The sequence below is a fragment of the Solanum dulcamara genome, chromosome 5 (assembly GCF_947179165.1).
Source record: "Solanum dulcamara chromosome 5, daSolDulc1.2, whole genome shotgun sequence".
In the NCBI taxonomy this organism is placed as follows: domain Eukaryota; kingdom Viridiplantae; phylum Streptophyta; class Magnoliopsida; order Solanales; family Solanaceae; genus Solanum; species Solanum dulcamara.
Genome location: NC_077241.1, coordinates 69005511 through 69022358, shown reverse-complemented (window position 1 = coordinate 69022358; position 16848 = coordinate 69005511). Strand labels below are relative to the sequence as shown.

The 16848-nt window shown below is 31.3% G+C and overlaps 1 protein-coding gene across 1 annotated transcript; it reads right to left on the bottom strand.

The window, feature by feature from the left end:
• Nucleotides 1–1385: 1385 nt before the first annotated feature.
• Nucleotides 1386–7079, bottom strand: LOC129889500 (uncharacterized protein At4g15970-like). The gene is made up of 3 exons (XM_055964813.1): nucleotides 6712–7079; nucleotides 2871–3236; nucleotides 1386–1992 (listed from the first exon to the last, which is right to left on the bottom strand). The coding sequence occupies exons 1-3, from the start codon at nucleotides 7060–7062 to the stop codon at nucleotides 1507–1509; spliced, it is 1203 nt and encodes a 400-aa protein (XP_055820788.1). The 5' UTR covers nucleotides 7063–7079; the 3' UTR covers nucleotides 1386–1506.
• Between the last annotated feature and the right edge of the window lie 9769 nt (nucleotides 7080–16848).

Below are 16848 nucleotides of genomic sequence, written 5' to 3'. Positions count from 1 at the left end.
TGTCAACAAGCAATATGACAGTGATGAAGATATATGAGGTTGTTAAACATAAGCCATTTAATTTTTTCTCTTCTTAAACAATCCCTTCAATTCAGTTTATATTTTGAGGAATCTTCATACTCAAGATATACAAACATGTAATTAATTTACAAAATGCTAATGTAAGCTGGTTTACTTGCTTGATTATTTGAAATATTAGATACTAATTTGTATTATGGAGCCACTCATCATTATATCTCGTTGCATTACTAGTACCTAAAATTTTATACGTAGCATAAAAAAATGTACCAAAATAGGTGTTACTAATACATAAAGCTCATATATGCATTATTTTTTTCAATATTCTCTACCAAAAACCCCTGGTGGCTAGTTGGGAAGAATCGTCTGAGTTTTTTTTTTTTTGGAGGAATGTATCCTCAAAATCCTTGATAAACTTCACAATGATTTTTTCATAATATATTGTATTATATTGTATTGTCTTGATGAATACACACATGGATATATGTTATCTTTTTTCATCGTTACACAATGTCACACGTTAATAATTTCAAAGATAAACTTACAAGGAAAATAATGTACGGAATAGATATAATATAAGAAGGTAAGCTAGGATAAAATAAAATTATTAAATAATATAAATAAAGATAAAATGAGAAGAAAAAAATAATGCGATGACATGATCACACGAATCGGTCATTACACAAAATGAGATTCTTTATCGTTGTCTAATGATAAATTTTAACAAATATGATAAAAATTTAAATAGCTAGCAATCAAAACAAAACAACCACCCAAATAAGCTGCAAGACAAATTGGATTAATCAAAATCCAGAACACCCTTCAAAAAAATGGGATTTGAAATCTTGAACATTAAACAAGTTATCTTATCTGCTACAACAGTCAAAATGCGATCTTATATTGTAAAAATTCAAATTAGTTAACTGTAAAATATATTATGATAAGGAAAAAAATAATACTCAAAAGGAAATAAAAAGAGAAAGACAAATACCAATTTTTTTTTTAAAAAAAGACGGAGAAAAGGTACTTCCTTTGTACAATTTATGGGACACAATCAGTGACGGAGCTAGAATTTTGACTAATGAGGTTTAAAATCTGAAGAAGTAGATACATGAACTAATCGAACGAGGTTTGACATCTACTATATATACATAAAAAATTGTTTTAATCATGTATAAATAGTATAATTTTCTGCCGAAGGTTGTTCGAATGAACCCTCTAACCACAAGGTGGCCCCGCCACTGGACACAATTCAAATTTCGAGAGAGTCAATCAGTTTTACTTTGACCTTGAATTTGGCATGAAATCTTTGATTTTTTTTTTTGAAATAAATTTATATATTTAAAAACTACGCAAAAGTACTATAAGTCATCATAATTAACAATTTAAAAAACATGAAAAAATTACACATAAATTGACACAGGCCAAATATTTTAAAGGATTTTACACTTACATGGACCATAAATAAATAGAAGCTCTCGATTATATTTAACCACATATTCTTGGTACAGTCCAAGTTTGTGGCCTTAACATCCTTTCATGACCATTCAAAGCCATATACTTTTCCCAATCATCAAGTGCCATAGTTAAGTCATGCATTTTATTACCAATTCCAATACAACAATTAGCATGCATTGTGCAAACAAGATTAAGATCTTTGCTTGGCTCACAAAATCCCCCAAATAAAGCAGTATCCAAGAACCTAATTTTCAATCCAATATCTTTGATGAATGGATTGTGTTTGATCTTGTTGAGCACATCTTGATCATGATTTCCTGGATAATCCTCTCTTGATTTGTACCAAAATTTGTAAAATTGGATGGTACGTTCATTTGATTTGACATAATTGAAACCTCCATTTGGTGAATTGTCCAAGTTTGTTGAGTCGTACCAATAATGATCACAAGCAATTTGGAAATCGGCGTCCGGGTAAAAATGTGTGAATGGTTGTCGAAACCATAATATATCAGCATCCTAAATCGACACACACATAGAAAGTACTTTTTATAGCTAGCATTATATAGAGCAATACACACACATAGTTTCCAAAGTAGAAATAAAATTAATGTGAAACGACACATGTGAAACTTGTTTCCTTTACTTTTACTATGAAAATCATTTTACTCATTTTTAAGAAACTTATTTTTCTACAGAAAATATTTTGACCAGCCAAACATAAGACAATTAAAAAATATTTTCTCCATACCCAAACACACATAAGGGATGACATGTTCTTGAAACCACTTTGAACCAATTTTCTTAGCTAGCTAGTTCACCAATTATATATGGTTAGTAATTACTAGTGTTCTTTTTGATGATCTAGCAGTCTAATGATTTTCTTTCATGGTTGGTGTATATAGAAGTAAAACTTTTAAGATTTAATACATAGACGAATCTTTACATTTGTTAGTAATAAAATTTTATTTAGACACTCGAATTACAATTTGTTTTAATAAAACACATTTGAATATATGATAAAGTATTCCTATTAGACAATTTCGGTTCAAATTTTAGAAAAGCTTTTGTGTGTGTTCTCAAGTGTTCATTACGTAAATAAGTTAATCACTTAAAATATAATCACGCCCTTTAATTATATGCATTAGCCTCAATAAATGGTAAAACCACAAGTATGTTCCTATTAAGGCTGATGTGTATAATTAAAACAGATGACACATTTTAAGTGTTAACCTTAATTCTCTAATAGACGTTTGAGAATACACACAGTTTTTTTCAAAATTTGAATCGAAATAGTCTTATAGGAACACTTTATCATATATTCAAGTGCTCAATTAAAACAAGTCTTAATTCGAGTGTCTAAATGTAATTTACTTGATAAATTTAAATTTACATACCGTGAAAATGAAGTTATATCCCATCTGAAGAACATTTGTTAGAAAATCAATCCTTCTCCACATCATCTTCAAATAATCTTCACTCATAAAATGAGCTTCACCAGAGAAATCAACACCTTTTGTTGTGAGTGCATAGCAATGAAGTTTTTTCTCCAAGCATCTAGAATATGATGTTTTGTCCAAACATGCAACTAAAACATGTTTCAATAATGGCTTTGTTTGGTTTCCAACTCTAAAACTTTTCAAGAAAACATCAAATATTGAGTTTGGTTCTGTCCATGCTGCATTTAAGGTTGTTATTATCACTGTTTTATCTCCCATTGCTGCTTTTTCTAACACTTCCTCTAACTTGCTTATTTGCTTCTTCTGAAAATGTTAAGACAAATTTGTTAATGATTGAACAACAATTTAAGGAAATTTTAAATGAAAAATAAAAACAGTCTGAATTTTCTAGTTATTTACAAGGTATTTTATAATAAATATATGAGATAATTACAGTCCAATGTCTCTGGGTGATCTAATTTACAAAATAGTCAGCAAATATAAATAATTTTTATGAAGCATCAAGTGAGCATTTGGCCCCAAGTAGTTTTTGGGAAAAACTTGAAAAACATTTAGGAACTTGTGTTTGTCCATACAATTTGCCATTACTTGGCAAATATATTTGGCAAAATCCCCAAGTTTCCAAGTTCTAAAAAAATCTAGAACTTGGGAAGTTTTAAAAATTTAAAAATAACCCCAAGTTTTTATATTTTATAAAACACCAATCATTTATTAATTCCAACTAAATATTTATCTACCAACTTACTCTATTAATATGATCAACCAATACCATTAATCCTTCTTAAATAAAACTTATCTATAAAAATATCCACCGACCCTCTTTAATGAAACTTCTCTCAATGAGCCAACAACCATATTTCTATTAAAGGAATGTGATATTATTTGCAAGACTATGAGCCTGTTTGGATTGACTTTAACCAACTTAAAGCCCCTTTTCAGCTTTTGGACATGTTTGCCTAATGTTAACTTTAAGCCAGAAAGTTCTTAAAGTCAGTCAAAAATAAAAAGTTAGGATTCCTAACTTTTTTTTTAAGTGTTTAAAGTCATTTTCTTTGACCATGGAAATTACTTTTATATCCTTTATATTTTAACTAAATTCCCAAACTACCCTTTTTATTCTTTTAACCCTAAAATTCACATAATTTTCCTCATTTAACCACTTTTATCGAAACACTCAACTGCTTATTTATAAAAATAACTTTCAGCACTTTAAAGTTCTAAAAGCACTTCATACATAAAAGTTACTTTTTTTAAGACCATTCAAACGGGCTCTATAGGGAAAGTGAAAGATAGCCTAAGAATGACAAAAAGTTATTTCACTATAGACGTGCCTCTCTGTGTAATGTAATTGAAAAATTATTTGGTACATAAAAAAATAGATTCAGAATATTATAACAAGACATGAATAATTATAACTTGATATGATAGGGAAAATAGTAATTGTTTGTCTAGTATTACATAACTTTTTACGTGAAGAAGACGTTATAATAATCGAATAAAGTGGCCTAAATATTTGTTATTAGTCAATTTTGGAAAATTCGTCTGCTACCTTTGTGTAAAAAATAGACATTTTTGTAGTTGTGGTCCGCCTGAAATCCAGGACCATTAATTATTATTTTTCATTGGGGCAATCACATTATGAGATTCACGTATCTCATAGTCAATGAACACTAGTGTGTATATAGTATGTATATTAATTAGGTGTAATAATATGATAGTTTCAACTAGTTTATTAACATGACTGAAATATACATAATATATACATTAGTTTTCATTTTGTTAATTTTTATTAATTTTTGTGCTCCTAATTTTATACTAAAAGAACTTATTGAATCTCGAGGGATACACTTATATACTAAGTGAAATATTCTTAAAGATAATGTATTTGACACGCTCAAGTTTTAAAAAAATTCTCTACAAATTTCGTGATCAACTATTTTTCATAAAATTTACAACAAAGTATACAATATCTATACACTTTGTACATATTCCGTTTTATAAACTATATGACCGAATAAGTTAGGCCCATACTTATCCCTAGAATTAATAATTATGTACAACAAATCATAGTTATTTGAATTTTATGCCACTAATAAAGAAAGAGACAATTTTCTCTTAAAATTAAAAATTAGGGTGTGAAATGTATTCTAGATATTAATAAAAAGTCAGAGAGAGATTTCTTCAAGGAAATAGGAAGCATGGTCATATATTATTAAAAAAAAAAAAGATTTTCCAATATAAATGTTGAAATTCTTTTTTTTCCACTCGATATCTGTTATCCATATTGGAGCCCGATCAAATCCGAATCTGCATCGGGAAGTCCCAAGTAAATTAAAGTGTTCTCTAATAAAGATGACTCTTTACCCAAAGAAACTAGAACCCAATGCCTTTGATTAAATATGAAAAAGTACTTACTACTCTATCACAGTACTCGTTGGTATAAATGTTAGAAATTCTACTAGACCTACATTATTATCATTATATATAGATATATACCTTGATCTAGAATATTGATAAGTTGGGCTACATTGAAAAGTCTTAGTTGTAATTGCGTGAAGGATTTTCGTCTTAGCATACATGTTTTTTAGGAAAAATTACTTGAATGAGTATTTTTTAATAAGTAATTACTAATTTTAGCGATATTTTATTTATTTATTATTATTTATCGCAATACATAACAATATTATGATAAATCTGCACTATATATTAAAAGTGAATTATGCATGTGATATAGATGTATTATAAGTGTTTTTAAAATATATTATGCTTGCTTTGTAAGAAATTGACACAATGTATTATAATTGTATTAAAGTGTGTGATAAATGTATTATTCATTAATAAAATTTGTATTATAGGTGTTTTATAAATTGTTCTCTGTAATATATATTAACATATTGTAAGTGTTTACTGAAAATAAAAATATTATCGCTATAAATGGTAAATATTTTTTTAATATAGTATATTTACATACGTTTTTTTTTATCACTTCTTCTAATTGGTTGATTTAATAGATGTGACATTTATACTATAAAAAATAATGGCCTTAAAAGTCTTACTTTATCAATCAATTTTGCAGAATAAAATAAGATAAACTAATACTAGTAAAGAATATGGATTCAAGATAAATTTTCTAAAAATAGAGGACGTTATCAACCATATTTCGTGTCAATAATGGAGTAATCACTAAATAGTACAAAGAATTTAAGGATGATAATGAAAGTTAATTCAGATTTGGCTGTAATTAACTGAGATTTAATTAGCACTTACGTTCTTTAATTTGTCTAAGTAAATGTATTTGTTTGAGGAAAAAAATTCATGTTTTTTTTGTCACACGTTGATTGTATAAAACTTTTTTAAAAAAATTATCAAAAGAGGTTTTATCTTGAAGAAGTGTTTGAGGTTGTTTTTCATTCATTCAAAAAACGCTTAAAAAATCTCCAAAAGCAAAAAATAAAAAAGAAAGAAACATCAACTATATATCCAGACACTAGTTTTTGAATCCACAAACTTTTTCTTCTAAAAGCTTTATTCAAGAATTTTTTTCCAAATGTTAGAAAAAAAAATAAGTAAGAAAAAACACATAACTTGTTCTTATTAATGAAAACACGACTCCAACCATATCAGCAATTTGTGTCTTACAATAGTATAACTGTTCAATAAGAGCACGTGCGAGTTCTAATATCAAAAAGTGAAAAATGTAGACAAATTTAATGGATCGAGAACAAATAATAATTGCTTTATTGGCCAAAAAAATATAAATAAAAAGAAGAAAACTTACTTTTAAAGGTAAGGTTCCTTGTGTAGAAACATTTGCAGTCGTACTATTGTAGCCATGAAGGGAATTTACCACCGCAGAGCCATTTGTGTTTACATAGTTGGAGTTAAAAGCAGAAGACGGAACATGTTTATAAGAGTTATTAGGAATGAATTGGAGAGGATTATTATAAGAAGAAGAATGATAAAGAAGGAGAGATGAAAGAGCAACCACGAAAAATAAGAGAAAAAACTTCACAACGTTACGTGAAGAAATTATTTGTTGATGGTGATGGGGATGGGGGAGGCCACCATTCAACAATTTCTCTTCATCCCCTAAGTTGTTGTTGGTTCCTCCTCCCTCTAGATTTGCCATTAATATTCTTGTTTGAATATAATGTTAAATTTTTGCAATACAAATGAACTTATATATACCTATATATATATATCCCTTTTTTCTCTAAATATATATGTTCTAGTCAACTCTCATTTAATATTCCCTTTTCCAGAGTAAATTTTAAAAAATCTATCTTTAAATGTTTATTCAATCATAAAATTTCATTAGATTTTAAAATTTTGATCCACATTCAACAACAACAATAATATATTGAGTGAAATTCTATTAAGTAGGGTCTGAAGAGGTATAGTTTACATAAATAGACTTCATGGAGGTAGATAAACTATTTTCGAAGGACTCTCGACTCAAATCAAACCAAAGTAAAAAAAAAAACAATGAAGAAAGTATAGCTATTAATAAGAAAAACAATATAAAATCTACAAGAAAGAAAACAATAATAACAACAAAATAGTGCGATCTACCTTCAAATTCTCAAAATTCGTTTTTTTTACCTTCCACTCACAACACTTCATTTTTTTTACAGGGGTCCTAGTGTAATTAACCAAAAGAGAAATTACCTAATAATTGGATCCAAAACTAAGTCACATTCAGGAGTTCTAGTGATACCGTCATGTGTTCCTCCGTTTAAATTAAAGGTAAATCAGTGCCAAAGTTGATAGTAAGGTTAAAATTAAACGGGTACTCATGAAACGATGAGTATATTTAAATTAGGGAAAAGACTGAAATATGTCATCGAACTTTCAGAAAAAACTTATTTATGTCATTCTTTAAAAGCTCGGTTCATCTATGTCATTATTTTTAACTCTGATTTTGCAAAACCATCCAAATAACTTTCAACATTTTTTCAATTGGAGTTTTGGATCAAATATACTTTTTTGCTCCTTCTTCTTCAAGACCATCTAGAACACATGAAGAACACCAAGAACTATAAATTTTCAACTTTTTCAATTTTTAACAAAATCATCTCAAATTTCAAGAGTAGAATCCCTCCGAGCTAGATACCAAAATCCAATATCTTTTGACTTCGAATTCAACGAGATACACTTATTTTTTTTTCCAAAGTTTCAAAACTTTAACCTCCTTTTATGGTAGAATTTTCTTCACAACTCTAAATCACTTGAAATTTTGAACATAGACTCAAAAGATATTGAGTTTTGATATCTAGCTCGGAGGGACGCTACTATTGAATTTTGAAGTGATTTCGTAAAAAATTGAAGAAGTTGGAATTTGTAGTTTTTGGTGTTCTTCATGTGTTCTTGTGGCTTAAAGAAGAAGGAGCAAAAAAGAATGCATTTGATCCAAAACTCCAATTGAAAAGTGTTAAAAGTTGTTTGAGTGGTTTTGCAAAATCGGAGTTAAAAAATAATGGCATAAATGAACCTTTTCTCAAACGGCAACGGTATAGATGAGTCAAACTTTTAACGAATTACATAAATGAACCTTTTCTGAAAGTTTGATGGCATATTTAAGTCTTTTCCTTTAAATTATTTTGAACAACATATGGATGTATTTGAGCTTTTTCATTTTATTTGTAATGAAATTTGTTTTTAGTTTTATTTTTCAAAATAGGTGCGGGAAAGAGAAAATGGGAGAGGGGATTATAAGGTGGGAAATTGAATCCTCACTAATAAAATAAAAATTCAGATAGTCAATCACCCGAGCTACTTTAATTTTCCTATATTATATTGAAATTTGTACTTTTGTCTATTTTGATTTTTTTCAAGTACAGTACAATTTCTTTGTTAAAATTGACCATATCAACCAGTTGGGCAAGTGCATTAGAAAATGATACTCTCTCCGTCTATATTAGTCGATCATTATAAAAAAAATAATTATTTCATATTAGTTGTCCACGTTACTAAATTAAAAGGCATTAATTGAATTTTTTTTATATTACTTTTGCAATTAATTTTTTTTGAAAGTCTTCACATTTATTTATAAAATTTCCAATTTTTTTTAAGGAGTGAATTAATAAAATTATGTTATTATCTACGATTTCTTAAACACTATACAAAATAAAAAACGATCAACTAATATAAAACAGAATGAGTAATTTACATAACAGGAGGAGTCTAAATCGACCTGTCTAGCGTAATATCATCACTAATTACCAACTATAATTCTCCTTAGGAATTAGCACATAAACATTATTAATTAATACTTGGATTCCAAGAGCCCAGTGTCTTAACTACCTTTCTTCAATTTAATTTCTATCTAATTATCCTTACACTGAAAGGACTTTTTAACTTACTGTATACTTCATTTAGTTTTTGACAATATCTTCAAATTTTACTTTAATTTGAATACACATATATGTTTATCTATGTAATTAATTCAAAATAATTTGATGAGATCTATAATTAATTAAGTCAATCAGAACATTAGTATTGACAAGAAGTTGTCCCCAAACGCATTAAACAAACGAGAGAAGGCATCTGTGGTGAGATGAATATGGATTAATCATTAATTACATGAATTTCATCACTTATATTTATCATTTTTGGAATATTTAATAGATGATCATCTTTTTGTTTTTATTACAACTTATGGATCTTACCACGATCGTCCAAAGAAATATTTGAATAAGCTGAAAATTTTATGAAAAAATATTAAATCATGATCTAAAACTTTGTAAGTTATTCAAATGATAGATGATATACTAATTTTTTATATATAAGGTTGAGAATATACGGGCAAATGTTAGATCGATTTTGACATTGTTTGAAAGTACAACTTTTCAAGGTTTGTTATTTGCATAATATTTTAAAATAGGGACAAAATTTAAATAGTAATATTAAAAGGGGACATTTTCATAAATCAACAATTTAATTAAAAAATTTGAGTTTGAATCTTGAAACTGATTTTTTTTAAAATCTTTGAATAGAAAAAATCTGCCTTCTCATTTAATAGGTCTTATAGAACGTAAATCCATATTAGTTGAAATTCTAAAACAGATACTAAACACTGGAATGGAGCCTAATGTTTGCCCATCATATTCTCACTTCCTTGCTATATACTTCGACAGAGAAATTCCGGAGAGATTCAATGATTTCTGTAATCAAAACAAAAGTTAAGGTGAAATTGAAGAAAAATGGAATATCTTGTATGTAGAAATTTCTCTGTCACTCCTTTTCCTTTATCTCCTTCCAGGATTTTCCTCTTATCAATATTTTCTCCTCTAGCTTTCCACATAATATCTCACAATTAAGGTTTTCTAACTCTATTTTTAGATATTTGAATTACTTTTAGCCGAATCCCCACATCCATATCCCCAAATCTTAAAATTTAGATCATGAAGAATCCAACCTCTAGATCCACACTCGAGTCCGAGCAACTTAGATATTGACTATTTTTTTTTTTTTTGAAAGTAAGACATTTGTTTTAGAAAGTAAGACATAAGAAAGTGTTTTTGACCAAAATTTTCCCTTTTGTTTCACCCAAACTTCAATTTAATCCTTGCAATATTTCAATCAACTGAAAACAGCCTTTATGTTTTTCAAAGTTGACCAAAAACATCCCTCTGTTAATTTTTCTATCCGTTCTTAAAGGAAGTTTAATCTCGTGACCTTTTTCTCTCTTCTTTCCATATGAATTTAACTAGAACATCCCTTTGTTAAGTTTTATATCCATTTCTAATTCTAATGGAACTTGAGCTCATTTGTCTTTCTAATCGCATTTGGACCAGTTATCCATCCTTCAAAAAAACTTAAAATTAAAATTCAAATACAGTTATCTCTAAAGTCTTTTCCATCAAAATCTTTGTTTGCTGTCATATTCTCCTCCATGATCTTTTGCCGTTAGTATAATAGTAGGATTAAATAATAACAAAATTCATGTGGTATAAATATTCTTTAGTTTCAAAAAAGTTTCAAGTGGTATAAATTCTGGGATTGCTTATACCGAAAATAAAATTTCAGCCAAACATAAGATTAAAGTCATATAAGTGGTTGGCTAAATGTGCCTGGGAGAGAAAGACAGTCCATTAAACTTGTGGGCTAAAGTCATAAGCAGTCCCTTAGTGATATTACTTTTTCTTTCTTTTCATTTATATTTTTTTAAAAAAATTTCCCCCTCCCTTCTTCTTTCAAGTCTCTACCGGAGACCACCATTTGGAGCAACCGTTCACCTCCATTGTAACCCCTTCTCCATGAAAATTCATTGAATCACTTCTATTTTTCATTTAGTTTGCATTCTCAACCTCCAAAGATGAATTTGTATCAACAAGAACTCCAAAGGATGTACGCCAACATTTCAATGGTGGCTCTGTGACAGGTTTAGATGGTGATAACTCCATCAGTGGAGTTGAGACAGAGAGAGGGAGAGTAGTAGCAGACGAAAGAAGAAGAACAATAGTGAAGAAGAAGAAGAATGTACAGAGGAGAAGAGAAGAGAGATTGTAGAGAGAAGAAGGAGAAGTGAAGTAGAGAGAGAAAATATCTCAAAATGAACTGATTGTTCTTTTTCATTTCATCAGTATATGTATTTATTATTTTCTCCATTTGTACATATACATCATTTATACACTTGTACATTTCAACTACATTTTAACTAACTACAACAACTTGCTAACAACTTTTAACTACTCTTAACAATATTCTAACTACTTTAGCCATGTTAGCTTGTCAAGTTAACACTCCTCCTCAAACTCATGGTTTGAAGAGGTTCATAACTCCAAGCTGATTTAGCAGCTGTTGATGTTGGGGTTTCCCAAGACTTTTTGTGAGTATATCTGTTAGCTGATCTTTGGTATGTATGAAGTTAGTTCTCAGCATACCTTGGTATAATCTTTCTCTTACAAAATGGCAGTCTATATCAATATGTTTGGTTCTTTCATGAAAGATAGGATTTACAGCAATTTGAATAGCAGCTTTGCTATCACAGAACATGTCAACAGGTAATTCAATCTGGACTCCTAGCTCTTTGAATAGGCTCACCAGCCAGGTGATCTCAGCTACACAGTTGGCCATCCATCTAAACTCAGCCTCTGCAGAGCTCCTGGATACTGTTTCTTGTTTCTTTGATTTCCAGGAGATTAGTGATCCACCAAACTTTACTTAGTATCCAGTGACAGACCTTCTTGTTTCTAGACAAGCACCCCAATCTAAATCACAATAGGCAGTTAGTGTATTTGTACCTTGAGATGACATTAACAGCCCAAGACCTGGAGCTTCCTTGAGGTTTCTAACAACCATCAGTGTTGATTCCATATGTGACTCCTTAGGATTGTGCATGAATTGGCTCAATACTTGAACTGGGAAGGCTATATCAGGTCTGGTCATAGTGAGATACAAGAGTCTCCCCACCAGTCTCTGATACCTTTCAAGATGCTGCAGTGGTTGATCATCAACTCTGCCTTCATGTGAGATGAGTGCATCATATTTTACTGATATGAGTTTCTTATTCTGTTCTAGTGGTGTGCTAGTAGGCTTAGCTCCTCCTAACCCATATTCAGCAATCAGCTCTAGTGCATATTTTCTCTGAGACATGTGGATCCCTTGGCTGGATCTAGCACACTCAATTCCTAGGAAGAACTTCAGCTTACTCTAGTCTTTCATTTTGAATTGCTTTTGTAGGTCTCTTTTTTTGTTCTCTACTAGACTTGTGTTACTACCTGTAACCAGTAAGTCATCCACATAAACTAGTACTACAAGTATGTCATTTTTAACTTGCCTAGTGAACAGGGAGTAGTCATAGTGACTTTGATGAAATCCCAACTTCAATAAGGCCTTAGTTAGCTTCAAGTTCCACTGTCTGAGGGCTTGTTTGAGGCCATATAGGGACTTGTGAAGTTTGCAGACCTTGGTATTTGGTCCCCCCCTGTCTAGCAAACCCATCTAGGATGGTCATGTATACCTCCTCCAGCAGTTCCCCATTGAGAAAAGCATTATAGACATCCATTTGATGAATAAACCACCCCCTAGAAGCAGCAAGTGCCACAACAGCTCTGATAGTGACCATTTTAGCCACTGGACTGAAGGTTTAAGTATAGTCTAGACCCTCTTGTTGATTGAACCCTTTAGCCACAAGTCTTGCTTTCAGCCTTTCAACTTCACCTGTAGATTTATATTTGATTTTGTACACCCACTTACAGCTAATATGTCTCTTGCCAGGTGGTAAATCCATAAGTGACCAGGTGTGATTAGCCTCCAAGGCCTCAATTTCCAACTGCATTGCCTAAACCCATTGAGGATCAAGAGAGGCAGTTTTATATGAGGTGGGTTCAGTGATGGATGAGTATGCAGCCAGACAGGAACTGTAGTAAGGAGAGACATGAGAATATGAGATATGTGCTGTAATAGGATAGGAGCAAGAGTTGTCTGTAGAGGTGGTGATAAAGTCTTGAAGCTAAGAAAGGGGCTTACTAGGTTTGGAAGATTTTTTGGGAGGGACAAGAAGGGATATAGGTGAAGGCTGGAGGCTAGCAGGAGATGTTGCAAGAGTAGAAGGTGGTTGGATAGATTCTAGGTGTAAATATGGAGAGGGGTCTAGAAGTGTGAGAACTCGAAACATGGGATTAGAGGAGGTCTGGACATCCTTGAAGGGGAAAATATCCTCTTTGAAAACTGCATGTCTATTAACAAAGAGGGATTTGGAGTGGAGATCATAAAGAAGATACCCCTTTTGTGATGAGGAGTACCCCATAAGAACAGCTGGGATGGCTCTAGGAGAGAATTTTTCATGAATATGAGGGTAGGTAGCATAGCAGAGGCAGCCAAAGACTTTGATGTGGACTAAAGAAGGTGGATGGAGATAAAACATCTCAAAGGGAATTTTGAACTGTAGTAGTTTTGAGGGAATTCTGTTAAGGAGATAGACTGCAGTAGTGATACACTCCCCCCAAAATTTTAAGGGAACAAAGGATTGGAACCTGAGTGCCCTGGCTATCTCCAGGATAGTTCTATGCTTCCTCTCAACAACTTCATTTTGTTGAGGAGTATAAACACAGGTCCTCTGATGAAAAATGCCAAGTGTAGACAGCATGGTCTGAAATGCAGCACTAAGAAACTCACTGCCATTATCAGTTCTCAGAGTCTTCACTGTTGTGGAGAATAAGTTGTGAACCTGTGTGAAAAAATTTCTTAACACCACAATTGTGTCAGACTTAGAGGCTATAAGAAAGGTCCAAGTAAACCTAGAGTAATCATCAACCACAGTTATAAAGTATTTCTTTTCATCATGATTAGGTACACTGTAGGGACCCCAAATGTCACAATGAACTAGTTCAAATACAATATTTGACACATGAGAACTTACAGGAAAGGGAAGTTTAGTTTGCTTAGCAAGTGGGCAAACTGTACAGATATAGTGTTCATTGTCTAGAACCTCAATATTGGAGGACTTCTTTATTATATCTATAGGAACATAACCTAGTGTAAGATGCCATAGAGTAGCTGAGACAGGGTTGCCAACTGGATGGATACTGCTGCTTGTGGAAAGTGCAGAAGCTACACTTGGAAGCTGAGTTGAACACCCATTGACTGCTGCCTTTGAATTTCTGTCACGCTCCGGGAGGGTACCCTAGACGTAACCGGCACTCAGAAACTATTTCTGGCTTTCAAGCGAACCACATAGCCTGATCACACGTCTGTTCATTCATTCATTCAGCGAAAGATTTAAAAATAAAGAAATAATTTGGCGGGCAATCCAAATTAACGCTCTAACTAAAGAAAAAAAGGCCATAAACCAACAAATCAAACTCCGATCTTTGTCATTAAAATAGTTCGACAAAAATAATTCAAGAAAAAAAAATACTCAATCGACCCATCACTATCTAGTCTATGAAGTCTCTATCACTACTATCTATTTGGTGCCAATGACATGTTCATGGCTACCTCAAACCAAAATGAAAAGGGCTAACTCGATGCAAGAATGATATAAGCGGTGTCCTCCGAATGTAAGAAAGGACTCACCAATACGTTGAGTGCGAATAGATCCCTAATGATGCTCCTATTGACGATTTCTTAAACCTGTCTCTGCATCATGAAATAATGCAGGTCCAAATGGACGTCAGTACATGAAATGTACGAGTATGTAATATGGCAGAATGAAACATACCTCAAGGAAGAAAATTATCGGTCTAAATATCTCAAATCCGAAAGATAAGAGAGACTCAAATAAGGCATCATAAGTCTAAAGTAAGAATACATTTGTAGACAAAGACCAATCACACATCATACCACCCAATCCAATCATACAAAATATAATTCAATCAAATCGTATATCCTCCGATTCAATCCAATCGTATACAATCGGTTCAATCCAGTCATATACGATCCGATCCAATCCAATCATATACCCTTCCATTGTACACTATCTAATCACATATCATATAATCCAATTCATCGCACATCACCTAATTCGATCATATAAAATCAACTCAACAATCAACTCAAAGGACTCAACTCAATAGATATGCAAATTAAATTATGCAATATTTTTCAATCCAACTCAATCATCAACCAATCTCAATCAAACCAATCATATCATGCACAAACCACTCAATTTGGGAGTTTCTCTAACCGACAATAATCCCACCACCTATATATAGGTAATGCACAATGAGTCACGCCGTTGCTCTATCCGCTCATACTTGCCAAAGTATGAACAGTTCAAACCAATCATGGATCCGTCAATCAATCAAGTCCTATCATTTCAGGATGATAAAATAGGGAAATATCCGACACAGTACGATCCCTTCCTACATTGGCGGCATAGTTTATGGGATTCGAGTATGGACTATACTCTTACCCAATTCGGTGCTCAATACTCCTCCCAAGACTCAATACACGCATAGCTATTAAGTGAGTAAAATATTTAAAATACTCATTTAGCCTCATCAGACTCTTTCAAATCAACTCATTTAGTGTCATTGGACTCTCTTCAAAACTCAATCAAATCTGGCCTCATTGGATCCTCTTTCAAATCGACTCATCTCCAATCATCAAACTCTTTTCTTTAAAAATCTATATAAATCTCAAAATTTACATTTTTAAGGAAAATAATGCTCAACTCATTTATACTCCAAATACTCATGTTCAAAAATATTTAAAATGACTTCTCAAACTCAAATCATGCTTAAACTTTTTTTAAATCGTAGATGAAAATAATCATCCTTTAAAACTCAAAATAGTGTGTAAATAATTTATGCAAAAATGTTCACAAAACATTTATTTAAAACTCTTTCTCAAAAGATTATTTATTTTCAAAATATTCGTAAGACTCCAATCAACTCAATTTATGCACATCACATACCACAAAATCATATTAGACTCCAATCCACTTCATCACACAACATCGTCAAATACCATTATTCACATCGTCATCAAACATCATCATCACATCATCATCGTCATCAAACATCATCATCACATCATCATCATCATCAAACATTATCATCACATCATTGTCAAATATCATCATCACATCAATCATCAAACATCTACTCCAAGATCCTTATTTTAGTCTCATGTTCAATTTATGGAAGCAAAACGACATTCTTAACTATCTAATTCATTCTTTTCATTCCAATCAATACACATATACGCAAAATCGTATATCTTAACTCAAGACCAATTATGACCAAAGAAATCTCATCTTGGGTTCATGTGAATGAAACATGAATCCATACTCTCAACAAAACTCAACTCAAGAACATCGTCAACATCTATAAATCTATATACAAAGATACATTTGTAGTCAAATATATGAAAGATACTTATTTAGTAACTCAAGTCATTAAAATCATCAATCAACCAATAGTATCTAAAAATATTCTATAGTTTAGGAAAACTTTCAAGAAAAACC